Raw genomic sequence first — 13,032 nt, 5'->3', positions numbered from 1 at the left:
AAAAGGGCGGAGCCCCTAATTTGCCCCTTTCCATAACCGGAATTTAGCAAACAATTATGTAATACGATAGTGGTTTATCTCTCGGCACTGGTGAGGCGCCACTTTTGTACTTTGAATGAGGCCCCTTGTACCTCGCTGGGTGGGCTGGCCTTTTGGGCCATGCCAATAGCCCAGATACCTTCTCCGTGCTGAATATATATTCTTCCCGAGTATTTTGTCTTCTTACGTCTTCAGGGAGTCCTGGGACGCTACAATTAAGGTATTACAACTACCGTAAGACAGTTGCAACGTTTCGTCTTATTTTAATGTCCACTATTATGTCCGCCCAGTTTCTAATAATCCCAAGAACTTAAATAATGATGTATATAATCCATTGGACAACAAATTTACTTGTAGCCAAGTGATTTGGCAAACTCGACTAGAAATAAGAATAATCAGAGAACGACGTAGCTAAATTAAAGGCAAAATTGGTATTACTGGAACGCATTACAATCCAATAATCACATTGATATTCCGCACAGAATATGCACTTTATAATGGTCTGCTTGAGTCACTCCCATATTTCAAAAAGTGTGGTGGATTTTGGTTACCTGATAACAGTCACCAAACGGAAACCGAACTCTTCTATCTTTTAACTATCCATATTTTAGTTAATGTATCCGAGCTATACATAATTTGCTTTATTTATTTCATCATGTATGTCAAATCGTTCAGTGGTTGTAGGTACACAACATTGCTTCAAGGCTTGGAAAAATGTGGGGATTTTACCTAATATCCCTTATGCACATTTTCTTTAGTCCTTTATGTAGTGCCAAATCGTCGTAGATTATTGAAATGGTAAACTCGTCAAAAATTCCGCTATTAAGATCACTAGAATTTGACTAACTGAAGTATAATTTGTCATTTACGATTTCAATGGAAAGGTGAATTGGTGCCTCAAATCGGATTCCACTTTTAGGTGACTAATGGTCTACCAGCTCTTCTTTACATTTAAGAAAGTGTCTTCGATACCACTTTGGCCTATTACGACCTTGGCCGTGACTCGAGGCGCTGCACTCGTGTTAAATGGTGTTGTAGGAATGCATCCCTGTAATACGATAGTGGTTTATTCCTCGGTTCTGGTGAGGCGCCACTTTTGTACTTCGAACTAGCCCCCTTGTACCTCGCTGGGTGGGCTGGCCTTTTGGGCCATGCCAATAGCCCAGACACCTTCTCCGTGCTGAATATATATATTCTGCCCGAGTATTTTGTCTTCTTTCGTCTTCAGGGAGTCTCGGGACGCTACATCCCAGTATTGCGTAAATTTGTATCAGTCGTAAAGCTATTCTCACTTTCATTTTTATTAATGCATGCAACGACTATGCGGCCAACTTATGTTAGTGGATAAATAACCAAACACGGTGGATTATTTCTTCAGGTATAACCACAGTTTACTTTTCGATATAAGATTAAGGTACTGTTTCCCCACTAAAGAACTTCGTTCACCTGCGTTTGATTATCCTACCATGAAAAGAGTCACAAATTGAATAAAAGCAAATTAAGGCCGTATAAACGAACTTAATATTCCCGTTGTTTTACCTTCTTCCACCGGTTTCAGACCCGAGATACAGAGGGCTGGTCGGAGAAAGGCGTCACGTATTGACAGCTTGTGAAGCCCTGCAGTGCTACAAAGCTTTACGGTAAAAGCAGTCTTTCTCCCCATGGAGATTGGCGGCCAACTCTCAGTATCGAGGTCGGTCCAATACGCATGCAACCCACCCAGAGTTGTATTCAGACGAGCAAGTAGAGCGCTAGTTCTAGGAAAAAGACATTTAATAAGTGACCAGATATAATTGAGGCAAAACAAACATTTATCACAGATGGCTATACAAGTGATCTTATTGCAATGCGTTGATTGTGCGTTTAATTCTCGGGTTTGGTAACGGGCCAATTAGGGGCTCCATCATTGTATATTTTAAAGACGGACTGACCTCTGGGCCATGTCAGTAGCCACCAACCTCTTGGTGCTTAGATAGTGCATATCCTGCTTGAGCACTATGGGGCCTTTCGACTTCATGGCAGTCACCGAGCGCTACGTTATTCAAAGTCAAAAACTCCACCAAATCAGTAACCAACTTCTTTTTACAGCCCATTTTTAAATTCATAAATCAAAGTTAAATTTTGTGCAGTGTTATTTGATAAATTTACTTTATTTTCACGAGGAAATTTTGGGAAAATCGCAAGCTGCCATCTTATCACAAAACGGTCACCCTGCATTTGCCCTTAACACTGTTTCATAACAACAAAAATAATTTTAAACTATTCCATGTAAGGATAATAAAACGCTCACTCAGTTTTTGGTATTTTAGCTTCCCAAGAGCATTTGGATTATCCACATATATGACCCCACGTGGTCTCTTAATTTGATTGGGTGTTAGTACATAGCTGTTTTAAAGTCGGGCTTGTGGTGTATTGTGATGGCTAACCGGACCGTCAAAGATGCCCATACCCTTCATGGTACTAATCCGCAGTATTTGGTAGAAAAAATCATAAGGAGCCGAATATATGAGTGCCAGTTTTGGAAAGAGCACTGTTTTGCTCTAACATGTAGGACTGTTATGTAATTTCTACTATTCAGCCGAGCTCCTTGTTGATAAGGCTGTAGAGTTGAAGTACATTGGGGGCACATACGGAGGTCTAACCAAACCGACTCCTTTTATCTGTCTTGTTTTGAAGATGCTCCAAATTCAGCCCGACAAAGATATTGTCATCGAGTTTATTAAGCAAGAAGACTACAAGTATTGACCTGTTTTGAGGGAGATTTTCTAGATATGCAAGAGCACTTGGTGCATTTTACCTGCGCCTTGTGGGGGAATCGGTGGAAATATACAAGTATTTGGAAGCTCTTTATAATGACTTCCGCAAATTAAAACAGCAAGACACCACGGGCAGTATGTTTGCCTAATTAACCATTAATTAAATTCCTGATCAGAATTCTCTATAGTGCGCATGGATGAATTCATTGACCAACTCCTTAACGAAGAACGGGTGTGTGATGTCATCTTGCCACGGCTTCAAAAACGCTCTGTTCTCGAGGATAATAATGCCCTTGAGCCGCGCCAGTCAATTCTTGATGAGGATTTGGAGGACATCAACATCAACGAGGAACTTGAAGCCTCGCAGGAGATTGACCAGCAGGAAGACAAGGAACGAAGGGATCAGAAACGTGAAAGACATCGCGACCAGGAGGATGAGGAGGAGAGCAGGCGACATCGTAAACACCGTCATCGTGAAGAGCTGCCCTATCGCAATCACGATCGCGATCATGACTACGATAGACGACGTGAGCGAGACGAGAGGGATAAACGGGATAGACGACGGTAAATAGCTGTTTGTGCCTCTTATCATGAGAATCCTCGTGTTCTTTTCCAAATAGGCACATTAACTTTCACTATTTCTTACTGTTTATTCACTTTGCTCCGTTAGATGCTTAGCCTTACCATTTTTCACTTTAGCGACACCTGTTTCCGTTAGCGATCAAAAATATTCATTTCCCCTCATATAGCACTCATATTTGTCAAAGATTATTTTTATTTATTATTCATTACCGGCCACAAATTAAAGCAGTTTTTCCTCCATTAAATGTGTGTAATAGATTGGTTTACTCAAAACCATGTTTTGTAGTAGATAGCACATGTCTAGCTGCAGTATCTGATGTGATCTTCGAACTATCCCATCTGGGCTCTATCTAAGTTTACATTAATTTTTTAAGACGAAGTCGAAGTCGTTCACGGGATCGGCGGCGTGGTGACCGAGAGGACTCTTCAGGTAAGTGTTGGTTTTCATTCCTCATAAATTAACGTTATTTGTTCACTAAATACGTCACTTTTTTAGACCGCAAACGTAGTGGCAAGGATCGTGATAGGGCTCACCGTCACTGAATTGTGTAGATGTGTACATATTGTGCAAAAACGCTTTATTTTTGTTTTGTCCTGGGCTGCGAAAAAAAAAACCTTAGTAACCGTTGGGGGTGGGGGACGGTGACGGCCTTGCTTGGGCGCCTGTAGGGCTTTACGACGAGCCCGAGGGGGTCTGGGGTGCTTGCGTCCGGGCGTGTCCGCTTCTGGGTACCGTCGGCGGGGTGGTGCGTCGTGTAGGATGTATGGCGTGGGAGTGGTGGCAGATCTGGGGTGGGAGGTGTTTACGGTTGTTCTTGAGTCGGGTTGGGGTTTGTTCTGTCCGGGGTGCTGTGGCCGGTGGTCTTGGTTGGGTACATGGTTGGGCTGGCGCAATATCCATGAAGGAACGCCCAAAGTAGAGTAGAGCATAAGAAGCAAGTGGTAAGGATTCACTGTTCAAGTCATTCTTACATTAAAATCACCGATGCTTTAATAGGGCGACAGGTGGTAAAAATGGTTCATCACAGAGGATAACATTTGTGCTCAACGTTAAGTATGTAGGCACAATCAAATTATGTATCATTTTTTTCCCCAATCACCGTCATACCAAGTGACGAAGCAGTAGATAAAGTTGAAACTTAACATAGTGCAAAAACCACAGTATATATTAATACTTAGCCTTTTCAAATCTATTGGCCCATGCGCACAGTTTGGTGCTCCGTTCTGTTTTTGCCTCAGTTATCACGGTTTGTGTATGGTAACATTCTGAATACAACGCGATTTCTTATGACGAGTTTGTGCGATACGGATGGCACATGAAAATTTGTGTAGTTTGTGTCTGTCGGCTCGTAAACGCGTTGCCTGGCATGGTTTCCTAGACTCATAATTTTATTGAGCTATCACTAACATTTTTGCTATTTAAATTAATACAAGTCACCGAGGACTGTGCTAGTCATGAACCAAGTCTAAAACAGTACATTTTGCGTGAAGAGTACATTCCACCAGTGTCACTGTTTTCCGCAAATTGCCATGTAGCCTATGTCTCCAAGCTTGTATGGTACTTGTTTTGCGCTCAATCTCCATAGTGATCTTAGAACCCACTTGGTAATCATCTAGACTTGCTAGAACTTTTTTGAACTACTTCGTCTTTAACAGTCTGACCGTTGCTTATTTCGCCTCATGAACATACTCAATGCGTATCGCCTACCCAACACCATTGTTCATAGAGCGGGCTGGATTGTCAGTGTACAGTTCAGCCTTGGGTGGTTTTTCCTTGTAGTAGCAGTTAGATTGATTACTGCGAGTCATTTGTGCTTTAGGTATGAACAGCCTATCCGGCACTTTAATTCGCCATCTTCCACGCTTTCAAAGGCCGTGTCATCTTGTTAGGTATGTTGGTACTGCAAATGAAGAGTCGGATAAAAAGTTGAACCCTCGCCACTTTCTCCTTCTGGTAAGTTTCTCGCCTTTGCAATGCATTTTCCCCACTCAGCTATGCCCAATTACAGCTTTTAGTCTTGGCTACTGGCAAATTCAAAGGCGAAGGTGGAAACTTGATCTTATAGAGAAAATTGAGAAGATTATGCCTTCCCCACCGATTCCTCTTGCAGAAGAGTAGAATTTGGGATATATTAAACTGTTTTATATAGCGTAAAAGCGAGTATCGACCTACCCGAATTCCAACCTATTACAGTGGAGGGTCGATTCGATCACTCACGCGAAGTGATTGTCGGTCCTCGCGCTATCATCACGGACGACATTCCTACCGGGGCCTACGGCAGCGCCTGGGGCTCGAGGCCTTCCGCTGAGCATCATATGAAAGAATCGAATCTCAGTAATTTTGGAGCGCCTGCACCAAACGGTTACTGCGTTGTGACTCCGTTTGAAATTAAGGATCGGCCAAGGTGAGTACTGCTGTCAACCATGATCGACTCTGATTCATTGTTAAGTGTGTTCATTTTAGTTAATCGGGGATGGGTGCCTACAGCTCTTAGAGACCCTATCACTCGTCCTGACGGTCAAATTCAGGGTACCGTAAAAATTACCGGTTTTATTCGCTACAACGAAAAGGTTTACCGCACTACGAATGATTGCATTGGTTTAGCCTCCTCCATTCACCCCTGATCCGAAGACTATGAGTAACGCGGGAAAGGACCAGGAACCCCATCGACAGTATTTTTCTCGAGAAGTCATCCGAATATCAGAAACGCTTAACACCTTGCCCATTTTCATTGATGCCGATTATGGTGAGTTTCCTCCTACTTATTGGCAGTTTAAGTAGACAATCCTGTGTTACTTCAACTGTCATAATTTCAGCGTCGACTGTCAAAGGTGGGCCAATTGGAGGTCAGACAAAAGTGCTCCTACGAAACACTCACACAGAGTACATCATCACGTGGTGAGTCCGCGTACGAATTAAATGCCCATGAAACCATTCTCCTCGTTGCCATGACTTTTCTACTTTACTCATTAAGGTTTTCGTTGGGAGCTCTCACGCTGGGAATGTGGATGTACTGGCTTTTCTTCTGATTTTGTGACCCTTCATTAAACTTGATTGATATGAAAACAAGTAATTAGGCCGCACATGCATTAATGAGTTACCAAGAGTGTGGATCATCCTTCAAGTATTGGTTCTTTCCACCTCCTAATGACCTCAATTAGTCCTTTTATTTATGCTACTGATTAAACTTTTGTTGATGAATATTCTATTGAGTATTGTTTGGCAATAGAGTGATGGAAATCAGTTTTAGCCGTCATATCACTGCGTGAATCGCCGGCTCTTTATTTGTTAAATTCAGTCATCAGTTTACGCTTTATCACGGTTGACTTAACACAATGTCTACAATGAGGTGTTTATTAAGTCGTGCAAACTGATAGTGCTCGCTTTCCATGTACTTGAGTTGGGTTTCTATCAAGTCTTTGTAATGAAAAGTTTTTTTCTAGGAAAACAAACCAGCTACGGTTAAAGCTTTAGGCTTTCTTAGAATTCTTCTGCTGACAGTCATGGGTTACTTTATGTGTGGATACGCATATTGGTTCCTGAAATGACTAGTCTTTTGTAAACGTCAAAAGTATTTGCTCTGAAGGTCCATTTATTGCGTGATTTTTTTTCAACGTCATTGTGAAATAGGTGGAGGGGTTAACCAAAGTCAAGAGCTTTAGCGGGAATGCGAGGGTGGTTCATGTACATCCATCCTGAGTGCTTACTAATCCTGTGGGTTTCGTTCCTGTCGCTCTCCAGGAGTTAGTTTAAGCAGACTCTCACCTGACGCTGAGTGCCTACCTATCAAATTTTCGTGCTGTGGCGCTTTTTCTGCTAAACTAAACACTGATTTTTTAATTTCAAACTCCAACATCGCGCACTTAGGGTAGCAACGCAGCGTCCACCACGTTAGATGCATATCCGGAACCAAGCGAGGGGAATTCAACTTCTTCACACAATCGGGTTAGTTCATGTGCACATCAGACCTCTCAGTGAGGTTCATTCTGCATGAGAGTGGTTATGATGATGTGCCAAATACACATGATGGCATAGTAACGGCATTTCTACAAAAATAATTATTTCAGTGTACAAGCGTCCCATGACGCTACCCATGGATGTAAATGCTGCTCTTCGTGCCATGTAAAAACGGTTTCACCTTGACGGTATCACGTTGTTTGCACCAAACATCAGTTGACATATCGCTCAGCCGGGTTTGTAACCGCCTGAAAGACATCAAGCGCGCGCTCCTGGAGAAATGAGAGCGAAGTTGGGGGTCACCTCACGTCCACGAGCGCAGTAAACCACATTCGCCTATTTAAAAAGGATAACTCAATGAGAGGTACATGTTGTCACCCTTCCCGTCCCCAATCGGAATCAAAGCGCCAGTAATCACACCGAGTACACGTTTTGTTAATTTTATTTCAAAGGCGGCTGCAGAAGCTGATGGGTTTAGCGAGTCAAAAGAAGAATCGCAAGCACAGGCCAAAGAGTGGAAGGGGTAGGGGATGACGAATGCAGATGCACGGAGAGCGTGACAGGGTTTAAAGAAGTGCACACAAGAGATCAAAGTGGCTGTGCATGAGCGTGCTAGTTCCACGCCCATACACGCGATGCATACGTACACAACAACGACGATTATGAGCGCATCAGTATATTTGGGGGATAAAAGAAGTGGGGGTGGGACGGGGTGCTGAATCATGACTGGAGATGGTCGAGTGTGGCCTGGAGAGCATGGAGCCAGTCTTCAACGGTGGGCATCGGCCGCATCGAGAGGTCAGTCGGGGCTTGCGAGGCAGCGGCAGCCAAAATGGGAGCGGAGGTGCCCCAACCTCGCAACGAGGCAGACGGAGGTGGGGTGTGCGTAGGAGTAGTAGAAACGGTAGTGACGGAATTTTTGCGCGAGAGAGTGAAGAAGAGTCGGGAATCACGTCGTTGCGGGGTGGGAGTATGGGGACTGTCGTCACCCCCGCCGCCGGTAGCCTCCACCGCAGGATCACCTCGTCGGGCGATGGGACGCAGGCGGTAGGTCTTGTGGAGGCCCGGGTGCGTCAGTAGGAAGGAGGTCTCGTCCACTATGCCGTTGCGGTGACGCGCCAAACCAATATTCGGCGGGCAATTCACCTTCCCTCCGTCTATGGGACATTGCTGGAACGGCTGAATTTGACATCGTCCGGCTGCGAACTAAAAATATCACGAGCGAGCAATGAAAAACATCGACAGAAGTAGGTAAGTACGCAAACACAATGCTGCTTTGCGTTTTTCAATGTTGGTAATTTTAACTCCTCAAATGAATCTGCAGCTTCATTAATACCAACTTAAGAGGGTAACAGAAGTGCTAAAGATTAGTTAATTAATTCACCGGAAAATGAGTCCTAGAAATCGAATCACTCTCTTAATGCTGGTGGATACTGAGTGAATTGACCTGGTTACATATGGATGGAAGTCTATAGGGCATTTTGAAAAGAAGCGACAGCTTACATCCTCACGTCGGTAGGGCTTCTTCGCCACAGCGTCGAAGTAGACCATGTAGGCAGAAGCCCAGCCCTCCATCACGACGAGAGCCGTCCAGAAGGGCCTCCAAGAGGCATTTCGAGGATATCTTTGCTGCGGCTGTGCGGTCGGCGGCGGAAGTGGAGGGGTGAAAGAGGTGGGGAAAAGACAAGGAGAGTTGGAGCCGTCGTCGCTGAAGGTGCTCAAGTTCATCAGCGCACTGGTGGCCTGCTCCAGCCCCGGAGGGATGAGACGGCCGACAGTCTTGCGGTTGACGGGACCCTCACAAAGCACACAGGCAGGTCGAAGAGCCTTGATGAAGGGGAAGGAGGTGGGTGGCCATTGAGAGATGTCCTCCTTAGGCCGAGAGGAGAGACTGAAAGATGCTCCAGATTCTACAATTACAAATGCAGTGTGATTTCAAACTGCTTAACATCGGTCTTACAAATAACTAGGAGAAATATGAGTCGTTCGAGAGCTCATGGGCATTACACTCACTGTGATTCTTGCCGATAAGGTACTATTCTACGATCATATCATTGAACATTTATTGACCGGATTACTATACATTACATGGGATCAAACCGACTAGAAAAGTGCTTACGGCGAAAGTTGTTTGTTCAAAGCAGCGTGACGATCCTGTCTCAATGGAGTTTCTGAGGTTGAGAACCAACTTTATAATGCAGTTACACGTAGTGGTAATTTTTTAAACCTTAATGAATTGGGGATGTAGTCACGCACACAAAGTAAGTGGGATTGATGCCAGCTAACCAGAGGGATAGTTGACACTTCCTTTACAGTAAAAGTTCGCCCAGACTCAGTTAAAGCGCATCAACGCCATTTCCTATATGGCTTTTCCGCCTTCCTGATAGGAAGGCGAGACTATTTGAGTTAGATTCCCGCTCATGAATAAAGGCATAGATTGCGTAAGCTTAAAGAGGGATTTTCGGTGCCCTTATCAGTGTCACATCAACCCAGCAAAAAACCAATTGCAATGGAGAAAAAATTGCATTCGTGTTGGCAACAGATAGGAGAGCACACACAGAGGAGCGTTGGTGAACTTTCTCAAAGTATTAAACATTGCAGCCTTTTAAGATTAGCTGTTGAGAGCAGTTTAGACACAAAACTTACCAGAACGGCTTTTCGCCGCTTCGTTGGCGGAACTCTGCAGGCAGGTTGGACTGGCCACAGCTAACACGGCTGAGTAGATGTCGTATTCTTGGGTAGGAGTTGATTTGGGTGGGGCAGAGGAGACGGGGGTGATTGGAGCCTCGATCCTAGCTGGGTCGGAAGCAGTCACCCTGTCTGACTGACTGGATGAGTCGGAGGAGGGGACTGCTTCGGAGAGTGAACTGAAAGAAAGAAAAAACGAAATGCAGTGGAGTGCAAATGCGAAGATTCCAAGTTCCGAAAAGGTATTCATAAGAAGGGATATAGAGAGGTAATCCAATACCCTAAAATGTAACTCCCAAAGCAAATCAGCAATGGGTAGAAATTATAACGATTCGAGAGAGGAGCTATTATGCTTGGATTGCAACCAATTTCAAAGTGTGTTTTGGGCAAAAATAAAATCCATCTAGATAAGCTGAAGGGCTGAATCAGATCCATGTCACAAAGACAGCCATTTTTCTTCTTTCCTCCTTCGAAGGAGGAACAAGGTTACCTCGAGGATGAATCACACTCGGCGTCCCTCAGTCCTTCACGAAAAAACAATCAAAAATAGCACTAACTATATCAAATAAACAAGTTAAACATGAATTATTGAATTGTGTAGAAATTTGTGGATTGTATGCCAAATATGCATCACAAAAAAAACTACCTTTCGAGTGCCCAATGTGGCATTTACACGCGGCCGAAAGGTGAATCGGCAGCTTTTTCGAATTGGCACATCTGCACCAACAATAAGGTGTCGTCGTTGTACATAGCATCTCTTGGCAAAGAGGTGGGGAATGAAAAAGTAAAGCTTAATCGCATTTTAGCATCCTACGACTAAGGCTAGCTAATAGACACACTCCACCAAATTATCTAGTTCGCACTATTTTGTGCTGGAGGCACTACGAAGGAGAACAAAGAACTCAGACCATAAAACTCATTGATGAGGTATTTTTGCTGCAGTGGTCAGTGCGGATAATACGTGGTACAGACTAGTCAAGGAGCATCCTACAATTTGACAACGGCTCGTCTACCCTTGGAAAAGACCAGTTGATAGAGGAACCCTTACTGGTAGGCCTCTTTGCAATGCCAAGCAATAAAAATAATCTCGATTGGAGGTTCGGTCTCTTCAAACAAACGCCATTGACACTCAAAGACTGCGATTACAAACGCTAAGGTACCAAACGAGAATGCCAGTATTTTGGTGAAGCGGTAGAGCTAATAGCCGCATTTAGCGCGAACTTAGTGGACTAATTCCATGCGCTTGGCTAAGATTAAGTTTCGGTGTTACTTATGTCCATGCAGCTTCGATTCACGACTATTAAGTATATAGTACATGCATATATATGGCAAGGAATCTTGATGCTCTCGTTTCATACGCAAATTACAAAGATTAGTGAAATAAAGTCACTGGAGTCAAAAATGTTTGTATTTTTGCATTTCTCACTGCAAAGTAAATGTTTAAACTATGAACATTAATGCAAAATAAAATTCGATGCGTAGTCTCAACGGAAAATCCAGCTAATGACAACAAATATGCGGAAATTTTAAATCAAAAAATCGACTGTCAATCAGGTAAGATCAATCCTTGGGTGTTTTTTTCTCAAGAATAGAATTACTGCCGGGTTTCGGATCTCCGCGCGTTACCAAGACAGTCAATAGTTCAGACAGATGGTGTTACGGAATTTACTGAAGTGATGCAGTTAACACCGATCAAATGAATAGGATTAGAACAAAAAAGCTATGCTGTAATACAGCAGGAAACATTTGATTTAAGATTGTAGAACGGTTCGACGGAATTACAAATACGTAAATCAAGCAGTTCGCTTAGTTTGATTGAAAAGACAAGTCAGAAGGAACTCCAATCACCAGACCACTGAGCGGGGTGGAAGGAGAACATCCGCCCAAAAAATAAAACCCTTAAGCGCCTATACACTTACTACAGGCTATACAAGCACACAGACGTCAGCTTGTACTTATAGACAGGAGAAATTCATACAGGTATCCACACAACTTCAAAAAGGACGGGAAACAGAAAAACCTACCAGTCGGTGGTGTGTCGGGAGGCAGATTGGGGTTCCTGTTGCCGCTCTTGCTGTGACGACAGTGTAGGCGACGAATGACAACAGAGAAGGCAGCTGGTGGAGACAGAGACAGAGGAGTGAGGTTGGGGAACCTGTATCTCCTGGTCGTGCGTAGCCACACGCGATGACTTGAAGTCCGTCGAGGTCGCCGCATCATCACAGGAGGGTTTTAGCGATTCCAAGGCCTTTCCAACCGAAAACTCCTGGGACAAGAGTTAATACGCACCTTAGTCTATGTACAAGCACAGCAAAGACGGGAAGTTGATACACATGGGAATACAATTTCGGGCAAAACGTTTGTAAATATGGCTGGCAAAAAAATACATAAGTATTGCCGAAAGAGGGAAGTATTGCTGATTTTGATATCCACCACTGGTTCGTCTCAAAGTACAAGCAGGCTTCAAACATCCTGAAGATCAAATTTTGTGCATAAGTCTCCGCAGACAGTTGAGGAGATAAAAATTTGTAAACTTCTCAGGGCTGAATATCGGTCAAGTGTTACATGGCAGTACATTTGCAAATGGCATCCATGTGAAATTCCGAAATGGTGTTGCTCTTCGTTGCTTTTTCTACTTAGAAAAGAGAATCTGCTGATATATGTTGCACACAGATAAGATAGAACAAAATAAAAACAGCGGGCCGAAAATATGCGCTGAATTTCAGTAGATGTACAGAGGCCCATACAGATGAACAGAGAGGAATTCAATGCGCTGCACAAATCGGAGGACAGGTCCTTTTTACCTCAGCACAAGTATCCCGGTTGTTGTGTCCTAATCCCAAACGTGACTGACACCAAACTCATTCAACTTCCGAAGGCTTTTCAGTGAATCCAACTGCAATGGTGGAATTTTATTACAAACACTGAACTCACGAGACGATGCGCTGAACGAAGTACCAATTCTTCCACGGCACAATCAGAAAGTCTGGTTGTTGATATGCTTTATAT

The 13,032-nt window shown here is 43.7% G+C and overlaps 3 protein-coding genes across 3 annotated transcripts in view; 2 read left to right on the top strand and 1 right to left on the bottom strand. All coding sequences in view use genetic code 11, as the record gives it.

Annotated features, from left to right (window-relative positions):
• Nucleotides 1-2,456: 2,456 nt before the first annotated feature.
• On the top strand, nucleotides 2,457-3,920 carry EGR_02341 (Pre-mRNA-splicing factor 38A; the record flags this gene model as incomplete). Its single annotated transcript, XM_024491590.1, has 6 exons — nucleotides 2,457-2,586; nucleotides 2,618-2,777; nucleotides 2,809-2,930; nucleotides 2,972-3,359; nucleotides 3,752-3,807; nucleotides 3,874-3,920. The coding sequence occupies 6 exons, from the start codon at nucleotides 2,457-2,459 to the stop codon at nucleotides 3,918-3,920; spliced, it is 903 nt and encodes a 300-aa protein (XP_024354096.1).
• Nucleotides 3,921-4,577: 657 nt separating this feature from the next.
• Nucleotides 4,578-6,407, top strand: EGR_02340 (Surfeit locus protein; the record flags this gene model as incomplete). Its single annotated transcript, XM_024491589.1, has 8 exons — nucleotides 4,578-4,635; nucleotides 5,198-5,331; nucleotides 5,371-5,492; nucleotides 5,528-5,782; nucleotides 5,828-5,948; nucleotides 5,983-6,124; nucleotides 6,195-6,276; nucleotides 6,353-6,407. 8 exons carry the CDS (start codon nucleotides 4,578-4,580, stop codon nucleotides 6,405-6,407), a joined length of 969 nt encoding a protein of 322 aa, XP_024354095.1.
• Nucleotides 6,408-8,055: 1,648 nt separating this feature from the next.
• EGR_02339 (Ras-specific guanine nucleotide-releasing factor RalGPS2) overlaps nucleotides 8,056-13,032 on the bottom strand; it is a gene marked incomplete at both ends in the record, with an annotated part of 9,267 nt that continues 4,290 nt past the window's right edge. Inside the window, 3 exons of the mRNA XM_024491588.1 lie at nucleotides 8,056-8,541; nucleotides 8,839-9,245; nucleotides 9,982-10,202. Coding sequence (XP_024354094.1) covers nucleotides 8,056-8,541; nucleotides 8,839-9,245; nucleotides 9,982-10,202 — 1,114 coding nt within the window. The remainder of the gene's footprint in view (nucleotides 8,542-8,838; nucleotides 9,246-9,981; nucleotides 10,203-13,032) is intronic.

Source organism: Echinococcus granulosus (assembly GCF_000524195.1).
Source record: "Echinococcus granulosus chromosome Unknown EG_S00010, whole genome shotgun sequence".
Lineage (NCBI taxonomy): Eukaryota > Metazoa > Platyhelminthes > Cestoda > Cyclophyllidea > Taeniidae > Echinococcus > Echinococcus granulosus.
This window is presented reverse-complemented; position numbering and strand designations above follow the sequence as displayed.